At 35.8% G+C, this 22,002-nt stretch overlaps 2 protein-coding genes across 4 annotated transcripts; one reads left to right on the forward strand and one right to left on the reverse strand.

The window, feature by feature from the left end:
• The first annotated feature begins 12,799 nt into the window (after positions 1-12,799).
• Positions 12,800-14,377, forward strand: LOC135073927 (dnaJ homolog subfamily C member 9). The gene is made up of 5 exons (XM_063968180.1): positions 12,800-12,983; positions 13,277-13,549; positions 13,621-13,748; positions 13,830-13,971; positions 14,107-14,377. Exons 1-5 carry the CDS (start codon positions 12,893-12,895, stop codon positions 14,268-14,270), a joined length of 798 nt encoding a protein of 265 aa, XP_063824250.1. The 5' UTR covers positions 12,800-12,892; the 3' UTR covers positions 14,271-14,377.
• Positions 14,378-14,499: 122 nt separating this feature from the next.
• On the reverse strand, positions 14,500-21,955 carry LOC135073924 (26S proteasome non-ATPase regulatory subunit 5). 3 transcript variants are annotated; one of them, XM_063968177.1, is made up of 8 exons: positions 21,853-21,955; positions 16,526-16,739; positions 16,294-16,438; positions 15,967-16,188; positions 15,632-15,884; positions 15,366-15,554; positions 14,924-15,250; positions 14,500-14,847 (listed from the first exon to the last, which is right to left on the reverse strand). In XM_063968177.1, the coding sequence occupies exons 2-8, from the start codon at positions 16,708-16,710 to the stop codon at positions 14,651-14,653; spliced, it is 1,518 nt and encodes a 505-aa protein (XP_063824247.1). In that variant the 5' UTR covers positions 16,711-16,739; positions 21,853-21,955; the 3' UTR covers positions 14,500-14,650. The 3 variants fall into 3 exon arrangements, with proteins under 3 accessions (XP_063824247.1, XP_063824245.1, XP_063824246.1); XM_063968175.1 differs by lacking the exon at positions 21,853-21,955 and adding an exon at positions 16,842-16,923; XM_063968176.1 differs by lacking the exon at positions 21,853-21,955 and having other exon boundaries at positions 16,526-16,825.
• Between the last annotated feature and the right edge of the window lie 47 nt (positions 21,956-22,002).

The raw sequence follows: 22,002 nt of genomic DNA on the forward strand, positions 1-22,002 counted from the left end.
ACATACAACTGGTCGTCGGAGAAGCATAGATTTCCATTAAGTCTACTCCCGCTACCATATGGAACTCCGCTAAAACTCGTGAGGGCGCCAACACTTGCTTTTTATCGAAAATTAGTATGAGCAGCTGCGCACGCGGTTGCCCGTTGCAGGCTCTATGCAACAACACTATTTTAAACCGTGGTCCCTAAGCATGAGATGGGAAACTGCACTCTCTTGAATTCTCTTGAATTTGATGGTGTTAGGGGAATCCTAGGAATGAATACAGACTTTCCAATGGGATCTCCTCATCAATATTGCGAAATTGCGAGTTGCAATGCAATGTTACGTTTTCACTTGTTATTTTATTGTAATCTGACCTTGATTTTTCAAACACGTGTCAAAAAAAAAATTAAATCAAAAGTACTAAGGAATATTTCATTGATATCAACTTAGAAACAAGCACAGATCACAGAAACTAAAGGGAAATGTGACAAGGGACAAATTGGAACATATTGCTTGTGAAAGCAATGATGACAGTAGCGACGTCATTATATAAACAGTTTATATTGCTTGCATAGTACTAAAGAATATTCGAACGTTGAATACTGATACCGCAGTGGATAATGAGCACATAATTTGATTTCTTTGTGTGTGTGAATTTCTAATACGACACTGAGTTTCGAACTCAGCGCATTACTTAGCATCTCTCTATATTTCTATGGAACCAAGTTATAATATAAGTTATATAACATTCCACACCTTTTTAACATAGTCAGGTAATAATTTTAATAAAATACGAAGCACGTCATCTATCAATAGGATATATGTATATTTTAGAAGTTAATAAATTATGCATAAAATATAAACACTAGAAGTTTAGTTAAATCGTAGAATTTCTGAAAAACAAGTACTAAAATCGTACTGAAAAAAAAAGTATTAATATGTTATCTAATTTATTTATTAAACGTCGAATTTTATCAAAGATTTTGTACTATAATATAGTTTTTGAAAATATTTTATAGCCTACATAGAAAAAAAATTAGGATTCTAAATAGTGAAAGATTTTTTTTTCGGAGCTATTGCCTCCAAACAAACAAACAAACAATCAAATCTTTCCTCTTTTATTACTATAGATTTAACAACAAAGCTTCCCTCTCGAAACAAAACGCTTCTTTTTTTTCTTCACGAAACAAAACTCAAAGCGGATAAATAAATAAACAAATCTTTGAACAATTTCACAGCGCCATCTAGTCCAAAAGTAGGCAACCAATATGCTTGTGTTAAGGGTGCTAGCATAATGGATATACTTTTTTATAATTTATTTATTAAATTAAATACATGGTACCTACATATTATACATAGTTACACCCAGATCCGTCAAAGAAATTAAAATTCATCATTTCAATTTCTGCTCGGCCGGCCGACTCGAAACAGCCTCTCGGCATAGTATCAAATGTATTTGGTCGCCGTACAAATCACCGCTTTACGACACGAACGCACGTAAACGTCACGGCGGGAAAAATGACACAGGTCCTGCCTTGACGGGCGCTCGCGCCATACTAATCGATGTCGGCTTGCGCATTGTAATTTATACTGATATTCACATCAATATTTTGACAAAGTGGTTACTAATATTTAAACAATAACTGTAGAAATCAATTCTACAATGAATATTCTTTATTTTGGGATACTTTTATTGCTGTTATTGCTGTGTTTTTAAACCAAAAACCACGATCAAAATGTGACGTTAATCTTCAAATTTGCCAAATTATTTTTAGATTTTACTCAATAATGGTAATGAAATTTAAGAATCTATTTCATTAATGGACTACAAGAATATATGTCCGATGATTACTATATATTTTTAAGCTTATTATATGAGCATAAATAATAGATACAGGACTTTGAAAATGAGTCTGCGGCAATTTTTCCGTAAAATGGTTGTGGGAGATGGGGCACTGTGAATTAAGCAAAATAATTTTAGCAAATCCGTTTCATTAATGGTCAACACCAAGGATTGACCTATCTTTCGCAGTTATTAAATAATCTCTGGGTGTTGCTTAAGATAGTAATTCATGCTTCCAAAATCTTAGAATTTCGCACGAAAATGTAAAATGGCTCTTAATGGTGACATGTGACACCTACTCACAAAATAATTACGGGCGTCATACATTAATTTATCACTCACTATACAGTCATAATTAGGTCGAACAGTCATTACTATACAATCCGCAAATTCATGTTATGTATTTTTAGCTATTATACAAAAGTAGGTACCAACTTAGGTAGGTATCTAATGTTATCCTGGAAAAATAATTTTCACTAAAACCGCGTAATTTTTCCTTAACTTTTTATTTTAAAAAATACTCAAGCCTTTTGTTGAATAGGGGTAGATTATCCAGCCGGGAGCTACGTGGTCAGTCTGTCGTCCGCGTAGACAAGCCGATTACCAGGCTCTCCGGTAAAATAAACTGTACCAAGTGTTGGTGTCGCGTCGCACCTCCGGCCGGCAGCCAAGCAAACATAATTTTCGACAAAGGCCGACCGAGGTAGAGTTGCCAGATGCACCAAGCATATTTTCTGGAAATCTGGAGTCTTGAACAAATTTTTAAACCACTTTTAATCTGTAAAGAGTAGCATTCGACCCGGAGTGGCACACGAAACTCGTAGATAGAGGAAAAATCTGCGACACCTTTTTTTCTAAACAACGATGATCAGTGAACCGAGTGAATCATGATGACCTTTAATACTTAATGCGTGTTTGGAACCCTATAAAAATTTCAATATCACCAAATTTTGTGAGTCAATATCAAAGACACTAAAAGCTCATAAAAATGTTGTGCGCTTCTTTTTTGTATAAACCTGCAGGGAGGAGCTGCATCTAGGCAAAACTTCCAATACATTTTTGAAGTAAAAAATACAGGAAAAGACGGCTTGTACCTGGCAACATTTTTGTCCGAGGTGTCGGCACAGGCTAATGGATGCAAGTGCTGGACCAATACGCCCGCCTCTAGTGTTTTAAACTGTTTACTCTTCCATAAAGCTCTCGAGTTCACACGCGGATGCGTGTCGCCCCACGCCATGGATGAAGAGATCTTTCCGCAAACAAACACGGGTAGGGTGTATGTACATACGTACCTACATTTGTTTGAAGTATTTAATTTAGTGTGCTTCAATCGAATTTGGAAGTCGCCTAGGCTATATTCATTTAAAACCAAAGCTCGAGCATGACAATTTGTCTGTAGCGCAAAATGTTGGTGATTTCTGAAACTGAAGTCATTAACCTCGTAAGACCGAAGAGTAAATTGTGTCGACTTCTAAGTATCGCCGAATGTGCTTTCAGAAGAACGAATAATTTGAAGTAGTAAACGCCGAGCACTTCGAGTAAAAAAATTTCTATGTTAGAGATTTTCTTTTGCATTCATATTTTCAGGGGCCCTATATAATAGTGCATAGAGCTTATTTTAGGTGAAAAATAATAAAAAAATGTTTTCTCTTAAAAGAACATTCGGTATTACAGACTTTAAAAAGGAAAAGTAAATAAATTGTATTTTATACTTTAAAGTAAAACATAAATGTAACCTTCTTAATAAATTAATACTACATAAAGATACAATAACGATATTAATAAATGTAACTGAAAAGGAACAACGGTTTCAATTTTATTTAATGTTTCATAATTAGTACTTTTAAAAGTACTATCGGTTTTATAACACACACTAATGATAGGTTAAAATGTACAAGAAGTAAAGTGAATATTCATGTTAATTATAATATTTACTAAACTAAAAATCAGAACGTTCTTATGGTAAATTTTCTCAATCATATCATAATTTTAAATGTCCAATACTCAATCCCATCTCAATAGAAAAAATATACAAAAAAAAAACTTTCACCATCAAGACCGAATGTTCCTTGCAAAGAACTTTTATTTTCAAACGAAAAAAAATTTTACAAAACTACTTCAAATTGGGAAAAATAATTTTTTTGCTTGTTTAGCAGTATTTTAACTTGAATTATACTGGTCAGTTTTGCAATTAAACTACGTTTACGTGAAGAAAAAAAATTAATCGTACATCATGTCTTCTCGGACGAACCACCTTGTCACAGAAAAATGATAATTTGACAGTGACATTTTGTTTTTTTTTATATAAATAAGTTCGGATACCTGATTTTGAATACTTTAAGCCATAGACTATCACTCTTTTTTTTCGATAGGCGCGAATTTTCGAACTTAAAGAAGAACGGTCATCTGTGACCCAGGCCCGACAGAAACGAGACATACCTCAGTTTTTTTGTCATGTCTTAATTAGTTAAATTATATATTTTTTATATTCGAAATCTATGTATAACACCAAAATATTACCCTTTGTTTTTGTTTAGGCGTTATACAAAAACTAATACAAAATGCCTATTTATCACCAAAATTGGTAAATGTATGTACCTAAATGTCTATTACAGCTGCTATGGAATGTATCTAGGTGACCTGGAGATACAGCCGGATTATACAGGGTGGAAAAAATAATAAGTTACAAAATCCAAATATTCAATGTTACCAGCTTCCATAATCTGTACCCTATTAATGGTACCATTTGAAAGAGCTCGTGAAGCACTTTCAGAATCAGTTACTAGTTTTTCGATATCTTGTATAGTTTAGAAATAATCGAGTGAGATCACTTATCGTTCCATATGTATAACCACCCTGTATAATCCGGTTGTATCTCCAGGTCACCTAGATACATTCCATAGCAGCTGTAATACACATTTAGATACATACATTTACCAATTTTGGTGATAAATAAGCATTTTGTATTAGTTTTTGTATAACACCTAAACAAAAACAAAGGGTAATATTTTGGTGTTATACATAGATTTCAAATATAAAAAATATATAATTTAACTAATTAAAACATGACAAAAAAACTGAGGTATGTCTCGTTTCTGTCGGGTCTGGGTTTTTTTTGTATGGGGCGTGACCGTTCTTCTTTATCGCTAAAGTTTTAGTTCCTCTGAAGGCACATCCGGCGATACTTCGAAATCACCTCCGAAAATGTCTCGGCGTTACTGACTACAAAGTTTCAGTTCCTTCTGCGGCACATCCGGGCTTACGAGGTTAAGTTAGGTATAAGTACTTCACATAACTATCAGCCTAATTTTAGAAAATTATAAGATTTTAACATAACCACAAAGTGCTATAAGAACTAGTAATTAAGGGATAACTACCTTACTTAATATAATGTAGATATGTGAGTATCTTCGAAAAACTAGACAAACTTCATAAGAACGACTTATCTCTATTGTGTCTGACATTTTTGCATACTCAAAGCGTAACCGCGGAACTTTTAGCTTGCAAATTACAAAACTTATAAGTTCCAACATCGTGGAACCTACCACAAACTTTCAACCGAAGCTTTTTAGTTTTCAGTTTTTTTTCCGTAACCTACTTTTCCATTTATGTAACGAAAACTAATCACTAATAAAAACAACTCGCGTGTGTGCTTGCCTATAGCTAGAATACTAACGCATAGCTTTCAAGTACTTTTTAAAAGCTAAACTCATGAACAAGGTGTAAAGAAGTCAAACCTGTTTGGTTCATGCACTGCCCTCTAATTGACAAATTGGAATCTTATTAAAATAAAGTTCAAGTTCCTAAATGACCGCGATGGGCGCTGCGCTGGCGCTGGCAGACGTGTGTGATGTCAGCGCGGGCCTACCGACCGGGTGCCGACGATTGCCGAGTGAACGCGATCGGTGCTCCGGCGGCGAAAATAAAAAGTCTCAAGCATTCAAAGCGCGTGCCTCGATGTGTGTGGTCCACTGTGGAGGTCCTCGCGTCGCCTTTTGATTTATTAAAACAAATTTTCACACTGTTTTTTGGCTAATTAATTTTATTGCAAATTTTATTTGACTTGGTTTAGCTTTAAGGGACTGAATCGGAAGGGCAAAACCTATTAAACTTTTGAAAAGAACTTGGTAGGTAAGTAGCCGGCCAATCTAGTAACTCTACGGATTTCTTCTTCATTAGTGATGCATTATTATTATGTTTCTGATGTAGTACCTCCTTTAGCTTTTAAGCAACTTAGGAAGATAAAGTTATGAAGGTCTCTACATCTAAGAAGATAGAGTTATGAAAGGTCTCTACATTTACTGGTTTGCTACTATAGAAACTCCTAGTTGTAACAGAGGGTACAGCAGTAGGATAACTGAACGGTAAAAAGGTGTGCCTACCCTCCTACAGTTACTTAATCAGATTACGATTTCAAATCAGTGAAAAAAGGGGGCGGTGAATGTGGAAAAGCTCTATCTGTAAAGAAACACAATGTCCCAATAAATTTTTCATTTTAATTTCCAATAAACTTTTCGCGTGATAGGTATCAAAATTTAATCAACATTCCGAAGATGACGAATCCTCTTTACAGCAAATCCCTGATTTGTCAGGCGAAGGCTTGTCGCAATCGTCTCTGTAAGAATTGATATCACTTCCCGAATGAGCGTTTAACTCCGGGTATCTTGGGATCAGCTCGTAATTATTCAAGTCATAGGCAGAATCGTTCGGCGAGTTCTTCCAATTATTAGCTATCATTTGCAGTGGCTCTAGACATTGAAGACTCTGCTTTACTCGTAGCAATTCAATGTTACATTGGTTTTCGACTTCTAATAACTTCAGCTTGTAGGCTTTCGCCAACATTTGCTTTCTTATTGCGTTTTTCTTTTCTATTTGAGCCATATTCAGCGTGTTTTGATATTTTTGCAACTGCTTTTCATATTCAATAAGACTTTCATCGCAATTCAGTTTGCTATCAACACATGCGCTGTACATACTCGTAGAGTTGATATCTCCCATAATATCCACGTCGCACTTCAGGTCATGATACACCGGCACCGAGCCGGACACTGAAGGCAGTTGTGGCATTTTCGCCTCTTTTTCTAATTTAGATTTCTCTTTACTCAGTTCCATTTTTAGAGACTCAATAATATTACGACATTGAGCAATTCTGTCTTTCAACTTCAACTCGTTTTCTTCGATGATTTGCGGAGTTATATCCTTCGGTTTCTCTTCGTTCGCTTTCACTTCGGAATCATCAGCTTCAGGCATAAGAACATTTTCTTTTTCATGCGCTATATCTTTCTCTGGAACGCATCTTGGGGAAGTTTTATTATTATCACCTGAAGCTCTCAATGAATCCATATTGCCTTGCAACTAAAATAAAATTGTCCCAAAATTCAAATTAAAAAATGGCGTCTCTCAAAATATTTTACGTCAAATTACAAAGAGACAAACACATGTTTATTTTTTTAGCATGAAGGTCCATTATTATGGCCCATCGTATCCTACTTCCTACTATCCTACTAATATTATAAATGCGAAAGTTTGGATGTCTGGATGTTTGTTACTCTTTCACGCAAAAACTACTGAACAGATTTTAATGAGACTTTACAGTATTATTGTTTATAACCCAGAATAACATATAGGCTATAAATTATAACGATATGTGACAAACTAAATTTCACGCGGGTGAAGCCGCGGGCAAAAGCTAGTTTATTATTTTTCTATTTAGCAGCCCCTAAATAATGTTGAATTAATACATTAATACAATACTAATATTATAAATGCGAAAGTTTGGATGTCTGGATGTATGGATGTCTAGATGTATGGATGTCTGGATGTCTGGATGTTTGTTACTCTTTCACGCAAAAACTACTGAACGGATTTTAATGAGACTTTACAGTATTATTTTTATAACCCAGAATAACATATAGGCTATAAATTATAACGATATGTGACAAACTAAATTTCACGCGGGTGAAGCCGCGGGCAAAAGCTAGTTTATTATTTTTCTATTTAGCAGCCCCTAAATAATGTTGAATTAATACATTAATACAATACTAATATTATAAATGCGAAAGTTTGGATGTCTGGATGTATGGATGTCTAGATGTATGGATGTCTGGATGTTTGTTACTCTTTCACGCAAAAACTACTGAACGGATTTTAATGAGACTTTACAGTATTATTGTTTATAACCCAGAATAACATATAGGCTATAAATTATAACGATATGTGACAAACTAAATTTCACGCGGGTGAAGCCGCGGGCAAAAGCTAGTTTATTATTTTTCTATTTAGCAGCCCCTAAATAATGTTGAATTAATACATTAATACAATATAAATCTACGTCTCAATTATTTGTATTCAGATTCTCAGTATTAGGTATAATTAACTTCAACCTATCATGACTGTATCATCATCATCATTTCAGCCACAGGACGTCCACTGCTGAACATAGGCCTCCCCCAATGTCTTCCACATCGCACGGTTGGTAGCGGCCTGCATCCAGCGCCTTCCCGCTACCTTTATCAGGTCGTCGGTACACCTTGTGGGTGGACGTCCCACGCTGCGTTTTCCGGTACGTGGCCTCCATTCCAGAACCTTGCTGCCCCATCGGCCGTCAGTTCTGCGTACTATGTGCCCTGCCCACTGCCACTTCAGCTTGCTGATCCGTCGGGCTATGTCAGCGACTTTAGTTCGTTTACGGATCTCCTCATTTCTGATTCGATCTCGTAAAGAAACACCGAGCATAACCCTCTCCATAGCACGCTGTGCAACTTTGAGCTTCTGTATAAGGCCTATAGTGAGGGGCCACGTTTCCGAGCCATAAGTCATCACAGGTAACACACATTGGTTGTAGACTTTCGTCTTCAGGCACTGGGGTATTTTGGACGAAAAGATGTTGCGTAGTTTCCCGAACGCTGCCCAGCCGAGTTGGATTCGACGATTGACCTCCTTCTCGAAATTGGACCTACCTAGCTGGATCGTTTGTCCGAGGTAGATATACTTGTCAACAATCTCAAGAATCGAGCTCCCAACCGACACCGGGTAGGGCGCAACATGGACGTTCGACATAAGCTTCGTTTTGTCCATGTTCATCCGAAGGCCTACCTGTTGGGAAACTCGATTAAGGTCTTCGAGCATGGTGCCGAGGTCCTCCAGCGATTCTGCCATGACCACGATATCGTCGGCAAACCGAAGGTGAGTGATGTACTCGCCGTTAACGTTTATGCCGTATCCTTTCCATTCCAGGAGTTTGAAAGCGTCTTCCAATGCCGCGGTGAAGAGTTTCGGAGATATAACATCTCCCTGTCTTACGCCTCGCTGTAGAGAAATCGCCCTCGTGCTTTGCTCCTGTACTCGGACCGACATGGTGGCGTTTTTGTACAAGCACTTTAGAACCTCGATGTACCGATAGTCGATACGGCACCGCTGGAGAGACTGCAGCACTGCCCACGTCTCAATCGAATCAAAGGCCTTCTCATAGTCCACGAACGCCAAGCATAGTGGCAAGTTATACTCCTCAGTCTTCTGTATAACTTGTCGCAGCGTATGGATGTGGTCTATGGTACTATAACCTTTCCGGAAACCGGCTTGTTCGGGAGGCTGGAAGTCATCGAACCTACGTGCGAGACGATTCGTGATGACTCTCGAAAACAGCTTGTAAACATGGCTCAGAAGGGAGATGGGTCTGTAATTCTTCAGTAAGGTGTTATCTCCTTTCTTGAAGAAAAGCACCACCACGCTTCTGTTCCATGCCTCTGGCGTTATTCCCTCGAGTAAAACGGAGTTAAAGAGCCTCTGGAGGACCTTCAGTATCGGTGTACCACCCGCGTTCAGAAGCTCCGAGGTTATTCCGTCATCACCCGGTGCCTTGTTGTTCTTAAGTTGTTTGAGAGCCATCCTAATCTCGTATAGGCTGATATCCGGGATATCTTCGGTATAGTGTCGGGTTAGCTTAGCTCTTGGATCTGTGGCTGAGCTATCAACAGGTTTGGTGACCGAGGTATATAACTGTCCATAAAACCTTTCGATCTCACCCAGAACCTCGGCTTTTGTTGACGTTACACTACCGTCCGCCGTCTTCAGCTTCGTCAGCTGGCTTTGCCCAATAGAATTGTCTCTTGCAAACACTTTGGAGCCTTGGTTCCGCTCTATCGCCTCTTTAATACTATTAGTATTAAAGTTGACTGTATATCGAGTTATAATAATTTACGCCGGTTACGAAAGTTTATCAGAGGCCAACTTTAGTTTCTTTACTCTTGTGCCTCCAAGGCATAGGCCAACTTGCTCACCAGTTGGCGCTTCTGGCGAGTAAGGTCTTATCACACACTTGTGGTTTAGACATTGGCACTACTGTCTGAGATACTGTAAATAGAAAATTTTACTCAAAAAAAACATTCCTTCATTTTTGAAAAGAAAAAGAACTGCTAACGATCGATGCAATAAAAATACAGGGTGCAATTTTTAACAGATTTTAGTTGGTTCGATTCCCGGATGTTGTAAGCAAATTTTTGGAAATCTTTCAATGCAGTTCTATTTCTTTTCAAAAATAAAGGAATGTTTTCTTAGAGGAAAATTTTCTATCTACAATATTAAGAGTGCTTTCCCTCCAGGTGGCATTTCAAAATTCCACCCTGTATAGAAGAAAGGGTAGAAGGTAAAAGGAATATCGCTTCCCTCCTTCTATGCCTATTTCCCATGATTGTACGACCAGAGAAAAAAAAACTAATTAAGTTAATTCTATTAATTGAAACATAACGTAGCGTAGGTAGGTAATAGGTATGAACTTATTCATAGTTAATGTAAATTAAATTAAAAACAAAACTCTTCTTCTTTTTCTTCTTTTTTGACGATGTTGGCAATGAGGGCTATCGTTTTTATACTTAACAGTTGGCACCCCTGGCGATTGACAGGACCTTACTCTACAGTGGCGGCATCTTGATGAGTGCAAATGCGATAGTCCTCCTACCACTTTAGCGCTCACAAGTTGGCGCCACTGTCTTCGCTACTAGCAAGTGACAGGACCTTACTCTACAGTGGCGCTAACTGGTGAGCGCTAAAACGATAGCCCTCATTCCTTCGCGAGGTCGACTTGATTTGTGCCATTTTCAAGTTTATAGGTGATACGAGTTACAAAATGAGATCAAGTAATGATAAAATGAAGGATGATAGATGATACCCCTTCCCATCCTTTGAGTCGCAGTAAAGTTGTGGTGCTTTACTGAGACTTCCTATGGACAACTTAAAGAAACCAGTGGGTCTAGTCAAAACGCACTTTAAAATCGCAAACCCATCGCAAACCAGTCGCAAACAAATAAACAAATCGCAAAAGAGGTCGATAACAAAAAAGGCTTAGTCAAACGGCAAAAAATCGAATCGCAAAGCCCTACCTATCGATAATCGAAAGACCGGATTGAAATTTCTCATACAAAGGCTTAGCCAACATGCATTTAAGACTCAGTCAAAATCGAATCGAATCGAAACACCCGCCATTTTCATTGCGATTACCAAAACCCCGGTGATAAGCTTCGGTTCGATCGAAAACCAATAGGGTGAGTTGCACCACCTAACTTTGACCGTAACTATGACGTTAACCGGTGTTTTTTGTATGGAGTTTGACAGATTTTAGACGTTTGTCAAAGTTAAACTAAGATGGTGCAACCCACCCTAAGGCTGTTTTGACAAATCCATTGGGTCTAGTCAAAATGCCATCGCAAACCAATAGGAAGTTTTCACTAATGTCAGTCGCCGCGTCACCAGTAATTCGATTCGATCGGAAAATGGCAGCCAAAATTCACATTGAACCACCAACGACGCAGCGATATAAAAGTTCATTCAAAATCGAAAAAAAGTTAAAAAATGTCTATGACTTTGCGATTGTTTTTACTTTTTTTAGCTATTTTTTTTTAATTTGTTTCTTCCTTCTTTCTGCTCTCTGTTTACGTCTATGCTTCGCCGTCAAACTAACTGTCAAAACGACATCGCGATACGGATTTGTCAAAACAGCCTTAGGGTGGGTTGCACCATCTTAGTTTAACTTTGACAAACGTCTAAAATCTGTCAAACTCCATACAAAAAACTCCGGTTAACGTCATAGTTACGGTCAAAGTTAGGTGGTGCAACTCACCCTATTGGTTTTCGATCGAATCGAAGCTTATCACCGGGGTTTTAGTAATCGCAATGAAAATGGCGGGTGTTGCGATTCGATTCGATTTTGATTGAGTCTTAAATGCATGTTGGCTAAGCCTTTGTATGGTAAATTTCAATCCAGTCTTTCGATTATCGATAGGTAGGGCTTTGCGATTCGATTTTTTGCCGTTTGACTAAGCCTTTTTTGTTATCGACCTCTTTTGCGATTTGTTTATTTGTTTGCGACTGGTTTGCGATGGGTTTGCGATTTTAAAGTGCGTTTTGACTAGACCCGCATATCGCGATGTCGTTTTGACAGCTAATTTGACAGCGAAGCATAGACGTAAACAGAGAGCAGAAAGAAGGAAGAAACTATTTTAAAAAAAAAAGCTAAAAAAAGTAAAAACAATCGCAAAGTCATAAACATTTTTTAACTTTTATTCGATATTGAATGAACTTTTATGTCGCCGCGTCGTTGGTGGTTCAATGTGCATTTTGGCTGCCATTTTCCGATCGAATCGAATTACTGGTGACGCGGCGACTGACATTAGTGAAAACTTCCTATTGGTTTGCGATGGCATTTTGACTAGACCCACAGAAGAACACAAAACTCAAATACCTACAAAAACAATAACAGTAATGCAGCGCCCTCTATTACTTAGTTATGCAGACAGTTTTACTCCATAGTTTCTCTAGTGTATGGAATAACCCTACCGTAAAACTTCTACGAAAAAAAAAATGTCTATAATGGCTCTATGGACGGGATACGAACATTTAGCTTCATGGATCCGAAGCTGTAAAATTTTTATAAAAAAAACTAATGTCAATGTCAATCTTTGTCATTGTCAGCCAGTTTTCTGTCCTGTCAAACGGCCGAGAGCTTTGGCGCGTAAAACTGGCTTGGAAATCTAAATAATTTTGTATAAATAATAACAATAAATCATTACTAAAATGGGCCTCATTGAATTATGTGATAAGTATTTTAAAACTAGTAATCTTTACGAAGTCCTGGGAATAACAGAAAAGGCTACCGACAAGGAAGGTAAGGGAGGTTTTAGTACCTATTCTCTTTTGGTTTTATACCCACAACAAAGACGCTTATAGACAGCATCTCTGATGGAAAGTGATTACCAGGCTGAAGCGAGCTTCACCCGGAATACTCAACCACAAAAAAAACGGGCTATTCTACCTCCAACTGCTTACAATAACAATGCTTGTTACTGAGGCACTTTGATTTAAATAGGATGGTGGTAGTTAATCTGGCGAAATTAGAACAAGCCAAAAACTGGTCCTAATATTTTTATTGTATACTTACTTGAACATTTTCTATTTTAGTTAAAAAAGCTTACCACAAGCTATCCTTAAAAGTGCACCCAGATCGTGTAGATGAAAATGAAAAACTTGAAGCTACAGAAAAATTCAAAGTACTTGGCAGCATTCACACTATTCTCAGTGATCCAAACAAAAGGGCCCTATATGATGAGACAAAAAGTGTTGATGATGATGACTACAATGTTATTGTGGACAGAGACTGGACTATTTACTGGAGGATGTTATTCAAGAAAATAACTGATGAGGATATCAAGGCCTATGAGAAGGAATATGTTGGTAAGGTCTCCTCCCTTAGTCTATTTGCAATTATGAAAATTCTAATGTTATTAATGGTATGCCACTTTTAGGATCTGAACAGGAAAAGAATGATCTCAAAGTTGCTTATTTATCTGGTAAAGGAGATATGGACTATATCTGTGATCAAGTACAGTTTGCTCGGTCAGACCAGGAATCAAGGATAAGGGGAATTTTAAGTGTAAGTTTTAAATTTTGGTGGTTACTAACCTTTTATACCAATGATTTTTTGAATATGTATAAATTTTGTTCAACATTTTAGGGAATGATCGAAAATGGTGAAATACCACCATATAAAATATTCACAAATGAACCAGCCAGGAAGAGGAAGCGTCGTTGGGCCAAAGAGAATCGTGAAGCTAAGGAAGCTGAAGAACTGAAAAATGAATTAGGATTAGGATCAGGTAAGAAAAAAAAAAAATTTGTGTGAGACTTTTTTTAGTCAATAACTATTTTCAAGTTTTTTTATTTGGAACAATAAACAATTTTTACAGTTAACTTATTTGAAAATTTCTAACTTGTATTTTGTTTACTTACAGAGAATAATAGCTTAGAGCTAATGATAAAACAAAAACAACAATCCAGAGCCCAACAAATGGATTCCTTCATTGATGATTTAGCAGCTAAATATGGTGGTGACAAAAAAGCAACAAAGAGAAAGGCAGCGCCTAAGACAGAAACCAAAAGTAAAAGGAAGAAATAAATTTCAATAATTTGTACAAAACTGTAATATTTATTTAATTTTAAATTTAGTGTGTCATCAATTCATCAATGTTTACAAACATTATGAAACAAAACTGTATGAAATTTGTAAAACTTTCAAATAAATATTTGTGTAAAACTTAAATTCTTTTTATTTGCCTTCTCTACCATGGCCACTTTTATTGCACTTTTAGAGTAAAATGAAATTTTAAGAAGAAAACTAATTTCAATAGTTGGTACAAAATGCAATATTATTTGTTTCATTATGAAAATTTTGAATTAACATTTTATTTATGACTCTCAGTCTATCTTCAATGTTTAACATTAGGAAACAAAACTAGAAATATTAGCTTTCAAATAAATATTTGTGTTAAAAAACTTTTAATCGCCTTCTTCCATGGCCACTTCTAATGCACTTTCAGAGTAAAATGGTCCTTGTTCCACATGCGTTTGAAGTCTTGTAATAATACTTGCATCAAATGCCATTGAATTTGCCAATCTTTTAATAATATCATATTTTGCTTCCTTAGATTCCTTTGTAGCATCATTGGAGCGATCCAGAAGATACTCAACAAATCCTGTGAAAAAAAATTTTTGTATAAGAATAGATTAATTATGTGTAAATTTTGCATTGGGTAAACAGTTAAAAGGTACCTGCTGTTCTTGCAACTAATTCTTCGCCCCATTGATGTTGACACACTGCATCTAGCAAGGCTAAACCGGCCAACCTTATTTCAGGGAAAGGATTTTTGCAGATCTCAAACAAAGTCTCCATGGATGGCGGGCTGGAGCTCAGACTTCTAAACCATTCCCTTGTCATCAGAGTTACTCTATGGTCAACAGGACCACCTCTTGGTACACTAGGATCTTTATCAACACAAATCAAGTTAGCAAAACAATTCAGTGCTCGGCTCTTAATTTCTGTTGCACTGTTTCTGATAATTTGTCCCACTTTTTCAACAGCAAGGATATACTTGCTACCTGTTATGAAAATAAGTTTTTTTTTAGAAAATTATGTAAGTAGTTATTGAAGGTATATTATAATAAACTACTCAGAACATGTATTTTGGACTGCAGCCAAATAATAAAAACATACCCAAAGCTGCCAAACAGAGCTTCCCTTCAATGGTAGTTCCAATAAATCCCAATGTGTCCAAAGCAACAGGCAGTAAGGTTGGGTCTCCTGACTCAAATGTTTCAAACATTAAGTTCACCAATATAGGGTACTTATCAAGTATTTCCTTTGGATAGCAATGTGCAATTGATCCAACAAATTTTATGTAACCTGAATGAACAAAAATGTTTTAATAATTTTCATTATCATCATTTTTTATGTATATGGAATAACAAAATAACATTTACCAGGTGTGAGTAAACCACATAGTGGATTATTTGGCAGTTCAACAACTAAATCTGAAATTTTCTTCAAGGCACCTTGCTTTACAAGGTAACCAATCCCATGTGGTTGAATCGCCAGTCTTGATAATAACTCCAGTATATTCAACTGATACAAAACATCATCTGACTGGAGTTCAGATAGCATGTGATCGATATATCCTTGATCGTTACATAACTTGCACAGTTCATATGACTTTGAAGAAATGTTCACAACCACCTGAAAATCATATTAGGAATGCTTAGTGACAATAACACTTTTAAATCATGGTTAAAAGAATTAAAGAAATAATGGCTCTTACCTCATAGGCGTTGCATTTACTGCTAGCATTGTATTCTAACGCAATCTTCATCTCCTCCAACACTTTTGGATATGCCGCTGATGGTAAATTAGACGTGATCAGAATAGCTTTGTTAGCTACACCAATATCTGTATCAATAACAAGCTGGGCAACAGCTACAAACACATCAATGTATTGTGGGATAGGCAGCAGATTTTGATCCTGTGCAACTGCTTTGTAGACCTAGAAATTTAATTTAACATTAGAAATTGAAATAATTTACTTATTTATACAAATATTTTTTTTATCAGAAATATAAACAAAACAACAACACTATTCATTGCCTACCTCATCAGTTGCCAGTTTTCGGACACAGCTCTTTTCATGCCGCAATAAATACATAACATGACTTGTATAATTCTTCACAACCTCCCCAGGTTCAAATTTGTCAAAGCAGACTTTTAAAACTTCACAAGTCAGATCAACCTGTGTCCTGAAAGTTAATTATTCCACAATCAACATAATAATGTTATTAGTTTATAGTATATAGTTCACAAACACATTATTTTATGTTACATACTTGTCTGGCACATTCAGGCATTCGACAATTTTCGAAATTCCAACATCTTTTATTGTTGTTGTCGCTTCACCGGCTGGTTTATAGGTAAATAAGTTTTTGATATCATTCAGAGCAGTTGGTCTATGTTCTTCTCTTTGTAATTGTCTTAGAAATTCCCGATATTGTTCAGTGTCTTGCGTCGTCATTGTGAAGAGTTTCAAACAGTTCCTTTAAACTGAAAATTATTAGGAGCTTGGTATATTAAAGTAGTCAATTAAAATGACTTAGTAATTAATTCAGGAACTCTTTTATTAATCTAAGAGGAACTCCAAAATACTTTGAAAAACTTGCAACCGGCACTTTTGAACAAAACAACAAAAATATTCTGATTATATTATGTCAAAATGAAGCTGTCAAAATAAAAAATGATAGTCATCGCCGCATTTTTCTGCGCGAAAGTATCTAAATATACAGCCAAACGTGTTTTAAATTGTTTCTTAGCTTTAAGGTTGTAGGTTAGGGTGGAGCGAAAAATTTTTTTTTACATTTGCGTTTGTGAATACCTCTTAAAAGTTGCATCTTGTTGCAACGGTTACGAGAAAAATAAATAAAAAAATATTGCGACCATTTTTTAGCCCTCTACTGGCTTTTGAATATTTCATAAAAATGAAAAAATAGGACTATTGCAAAAATCATAAATTACCTTAGAATAGTTTTTTATTTGATAAATAATATATTTTTTTAACTTTAAATATAATGTACATCGTAAAAATTATTGTATATCATTAATAAGCTTGTCATAAACTTAAAACAATACATTATTAAAAGCGCCGATTACAAGCTAAACTCACAGTCAGCGCGTAACTTTGCAACTTGAACTGTTAATATCAGAATTAGTCCAGTTACCTACTTTCTTCATCTATCTTGGTCTTATGTATTCATCTTTAGTTAACTGATATTAATCAAGTAGATAGTTCGTAATTGCGTTGTCTAATTTTATTGTTCCAAAGTCAAAATAAAATCGAAATTAAGCACTCGTAGTGACCTACTTTAGGATCTCCTTATTTGTTTTGTACCTTAATCAGTGTTATCACTGACACCTGTTTTTTTTGAATGAAGGTTATATAGTTCCAAAATACTGAACTGTCCTATGCATGACATTGACAGTGGGGCGCCACTGTCAATACCGGATCGCTAGTTCTGATTTTTGCCATGTTGGAAACCATATAGTCAGTGGCGGATTAACGTATAAGCACTACAAGCACGTGCTTGGGGCCCCTGTTCTCCAGGGGCCTCCATCCTCTGCTGGCGCGCCAGCAGAGGATGGAGGCTAGGGTGTCCCAAAAAAATCAAAGTCTTTTTTTTTTCAACGCATACCCTCTAATTATGTTTGAATCGTGTCAAAACAATAATATATAAAATTTTGTATACCTAGATAGAACCACGGCAACCCGTGCCGACTTGCATCGATAATGTCAGTACTTTTTACTTAGCCGCGCGGGAGGTAAAGTATCGAAGTGCCTATTATCCAAACCATCTCAAAAATAGCTTTAAAGACTCCAAAATTTTGTCAGCATCTAAGGTATTTGATAGATGGAGTGGCTGTCTTGTTTATTACTTTGTTTTAATCAAAAGCATAGTCTTGTTCAATCAACAAACAAACTGACAGTTTCATGAACGATAGTCCTACTCCATGATCTAATTATGCTTCTTTACAATGCGCTAGAAACTTGATGCAGCGAAAAGATCGCTTAAATTAATGTACAACTTTTATGGCGAAAAAGAAAATTTACGAATTATTAACATCTTTTTAATAAGAGATATTTAATTAAAATAATATGCAGCTAAAACAGCGTTGTATTTACTAAACAAATGTTAAGTTCCACAATCTACAGTATCCTATACAGCTTCATACCTACAAACATTTTGGTAAAAGTTTGACGTCAAGTCGGCACGGGTTATAGTTATCCGATACTAATAATATTTGATATTTTAGTTGCTAGGGTCAAATAGAAAAAAACTAAAGGGTATGCGTACCAGAAATTGAAAAAAAAATTTTCGCCCTACTAGCCTGGGACACCCTAATGGAGGCGTTTCTTTTCATTTCTACATTTTATCGAGATTTAGCCTATGTTACTCGTGAGTAATGTAGCTTTCAAATGGTGAAAGAATTTTTAAAAACGGTCCAGTAGTTTTTGAGCCTATTCATTACAACCAAACAAACAAAGTTTTCCTCTTTACAATATTATAGAGTAGATAAAGTAAAGTGCGTTTTCCCAAATATACAAGTGGCGTTAAAAGAAAGAAAGAAAAATTTATTACGATGAACATCACTTATACATGACAGAGAAAAAGACAGAAATGGCACATAAATATTACAAGGAAATAAAAAGTGAACTGAGCAGTGAGCAGTGCTATCCTGTCGCAACAGCGATGCCCATCGCAATGGGATTCCACTCAGCATATGCCGTGGCCCACGGTGGGGAAGGCCACGACCCTGGTTTTCAGTGGGCCCCATGCCGAGTGGAAGTCACGGACACTAACCTAAACTGCATATCAACAAGGTCGTTTAAATATAAATATATAACAATAATAATAATGTGCAAACATTTGTTGAATAAACATAATTATAGTAAATTAATCCTTCAAGGCCCGCGAATCTAGACACAATAGATAATCAATTGTTATGACATTAATTAATGCCGGCTGGGACTCAAGCGGTTAAAGATGCTACATAATAAAATAATACCCGTATTAAAATAATAATAATTGTGTATATGTATGTGTATTAAAATAAACATGCGATGTGAAAAAAGAAGAGAAACAAAAGAAGTGTGCTAGTGTAAGACTATCATTGTGGTTGCGTTTAGAATCTTTCACAGCTTAATGATTACTAACTGCTCTGCTGAACGATCCTTCTCACAACTAAAAAGGTTGAAAAACCCGCAAAGAACAAAAATCTGTCCAGACAAGCTTAATTATTTAGCATTAATGTGTATTGAGGCAGACATACTTCGTCGGATAAATTTCGACGATGTAATCTCGGAGTTTGCTCTGATTAAGGCAAGGAAAATAATGTTTTAAGTTTTACATTTTACCTACTACACTTTCTATTTTGATGAACTTTCATTTTATACTTTATACCTTCCATTCCATTCCTTCCATTTCCATTTAAGCAATAGAGGGCCTACACAGGTTCTGTGCTTAAGGCCTCGGATACTCTTAATCCGCCACTGCATATAGTTGAACGATGGTAGCGCCCCCCTGTCATTGAGTTTGTCGGGACAGTTCAGCGTGGGTCATCTATAATACATTACATTGTACCTATGCGAAGCAGGGGCGGGTCGCTAATCGGAAATAAAATAAAAAAAGGTAAACAGCACGTTGTATTTCTCAAATTTTAGTCGAAACTAAGAGGAAAATTTGTTAGCCTGTTGTTACGATACAACGATAAAACGACTAAACAATTTTTAAAGTGTTGTTCTAATAAGTATTCACATTTCATTCGCTTTCCATAGCCAAAACAATCAGATAACTTCAACCCTAAACTACAGCAATGGAAAAAATGCATACAAGAACTATTAGATAGTTTTCTTATAAATCTAGTAATTTGAGCACTTGTAATTGTCCAAAAGATGAGAAGTAACATTATTAGAAAAAGCATTTTCACTAGATCAGAAACGTTATAGAAAAATATCAACGGGAGCTTTAGATCAGATCAAGCAAAGCAAGACTGAAATTGATTACATTATTTAATTTTTGGCGTAAGAAGTATAAAATAATTTAAGTATATTAGTAAACATTATCTTAGTTATTGTATGCGAAAACATATAATTGGTGTAAAGCTTTATATTGAGATAGTTAATAAGTCAATTAACACTGTTTGTTTTCCGAATAAAGTAAAATAAAATAAAATAAATAAAATATTAAAGTCTTTAGAATCAAATGTTAAGAAAATTATTGAACGAGCTATTCAAAGAGTCACGTTTTTTGCACACCCTAAGCATCTTTTGTTAGCTTTGATGTACTATGAAAAACAATTATGTATATCAGAGAGCTTGAGACAAATAATGGCAGCAAGAAAAGACAACAAAGTACCTGTAGTATTAGAGCATTCAAAAATCCGAATTTAACCTTTCATTGATATGAATTAATTTTAAAATAGTGAATGTTTCTAAAGCAAAAGATGGATTTGGAAACAATTGACCGAGGAATATTTATGACATCTTTCAATACCAATAGAATTGCAATGTTCTAAATAAAAAATTAAAAAAATCAAAATTTTGTGATTTTTCCATATATTTTTTCAATTATTTCTAACAGTGATTTTTGAATAAAACTTTTTTATTCATAAAATTTATTTTCAACCGACTTCAAAAAAAAGGAGGAGGTTCTCAATTCGACCCGTATGTTTTTTTTTTTTTTTTTTTTCTATGTTTGTTACGCGATAACTCCGCCAATTATGAACCGATTTGAAAAAATCTTTTTTCGGCGTATAGGTAATACCTCAAGGGTGGTCCCATTTAAATTTAATAATAGAAAAAACAACCCCCAAGGGTGAAAAATTGGGGATGAACTTTTTTATACGCAATATCTCCGCCGATTATAAATCAATTTGAACGATTATTTTTTAGTTGAATAGGTATTATCAAAAGGGTGGTTTTTCATGCGAATTTGAAGAAAATATTTCACCCCCAAGGGTGGAAAATTGGGGATGAACTTTTTTATACGCAATATTTTTAATTTTTAGTTTTTTTTGTGTTCACGCATTTGAAGTCGGTTTTATTTTTTTAAAAAGTTAATTATCTATTTACAAAACACCTTTAAATTAATTCTATTGTCATTGTTCTGTTTAATAATACACAGATTTTAGAAAATTGCCATACAATAAAAAAATATTAAATTAAAACGACGGTAGAGGGCTAAAAAATACATTTTAAAAATAAAATAAAAATATCCTTGTTATTATCTTGCTCTCATGCAACTTTTAGCAGGTATTCAAGTTCGTTTACGTAACTTTTTTTTTAACCATACAATGACGCTCCACCCTATTGTAGGTGGACGTCTCACGCTGCGTTTTCCGGTACGCGACCTCTATTCCAGTCCAGAACCTTGCGCCCCCATCGGCCATCAGTTCTGCAAGGTGGACCCACGACATCGTAAAGGTAGCGGCACAGATGAGGTAGCGGGGAAGCGCTGGACGCAGGCCGCTACCAATCAATCAACATGGAAAGCATTGGGGGAGGTCTATGTTCAGCAGTGGACGTCCTATGGCTGAAATGATGACGATGATTATGAAGGTTCACGTAATATCGAACTGCGGTTCGGAAAAAAAATAAAATTTGTACCTCTTGATTTAAACTTCTTTCCATCTTGCATGTGATGATTTTTGGAAAAAGTGGTGAGTACGCCACAGTCAGTGCGTGTGTTCCGTAGACAGAGAATACTCGAGTATTTGTACTATGCCGTGGCGAGTGGCGAATTCGTAATCTTAATGT

Source organism: Ostrinia nubilalis, chromosome 8 (assembly GCF_963855985.1).
Source record: "Ostrinia nubilalis chromosome 8, ilOstNubi1.1, whole genome shotgun sequence".
Classification (NCBI taxonomy): Eukaryota; Metazoa; Arthropoda; class Insecta; order Lepidoptera; family Crambidae; genus Ostrinia; species Ostrinia nubilalis.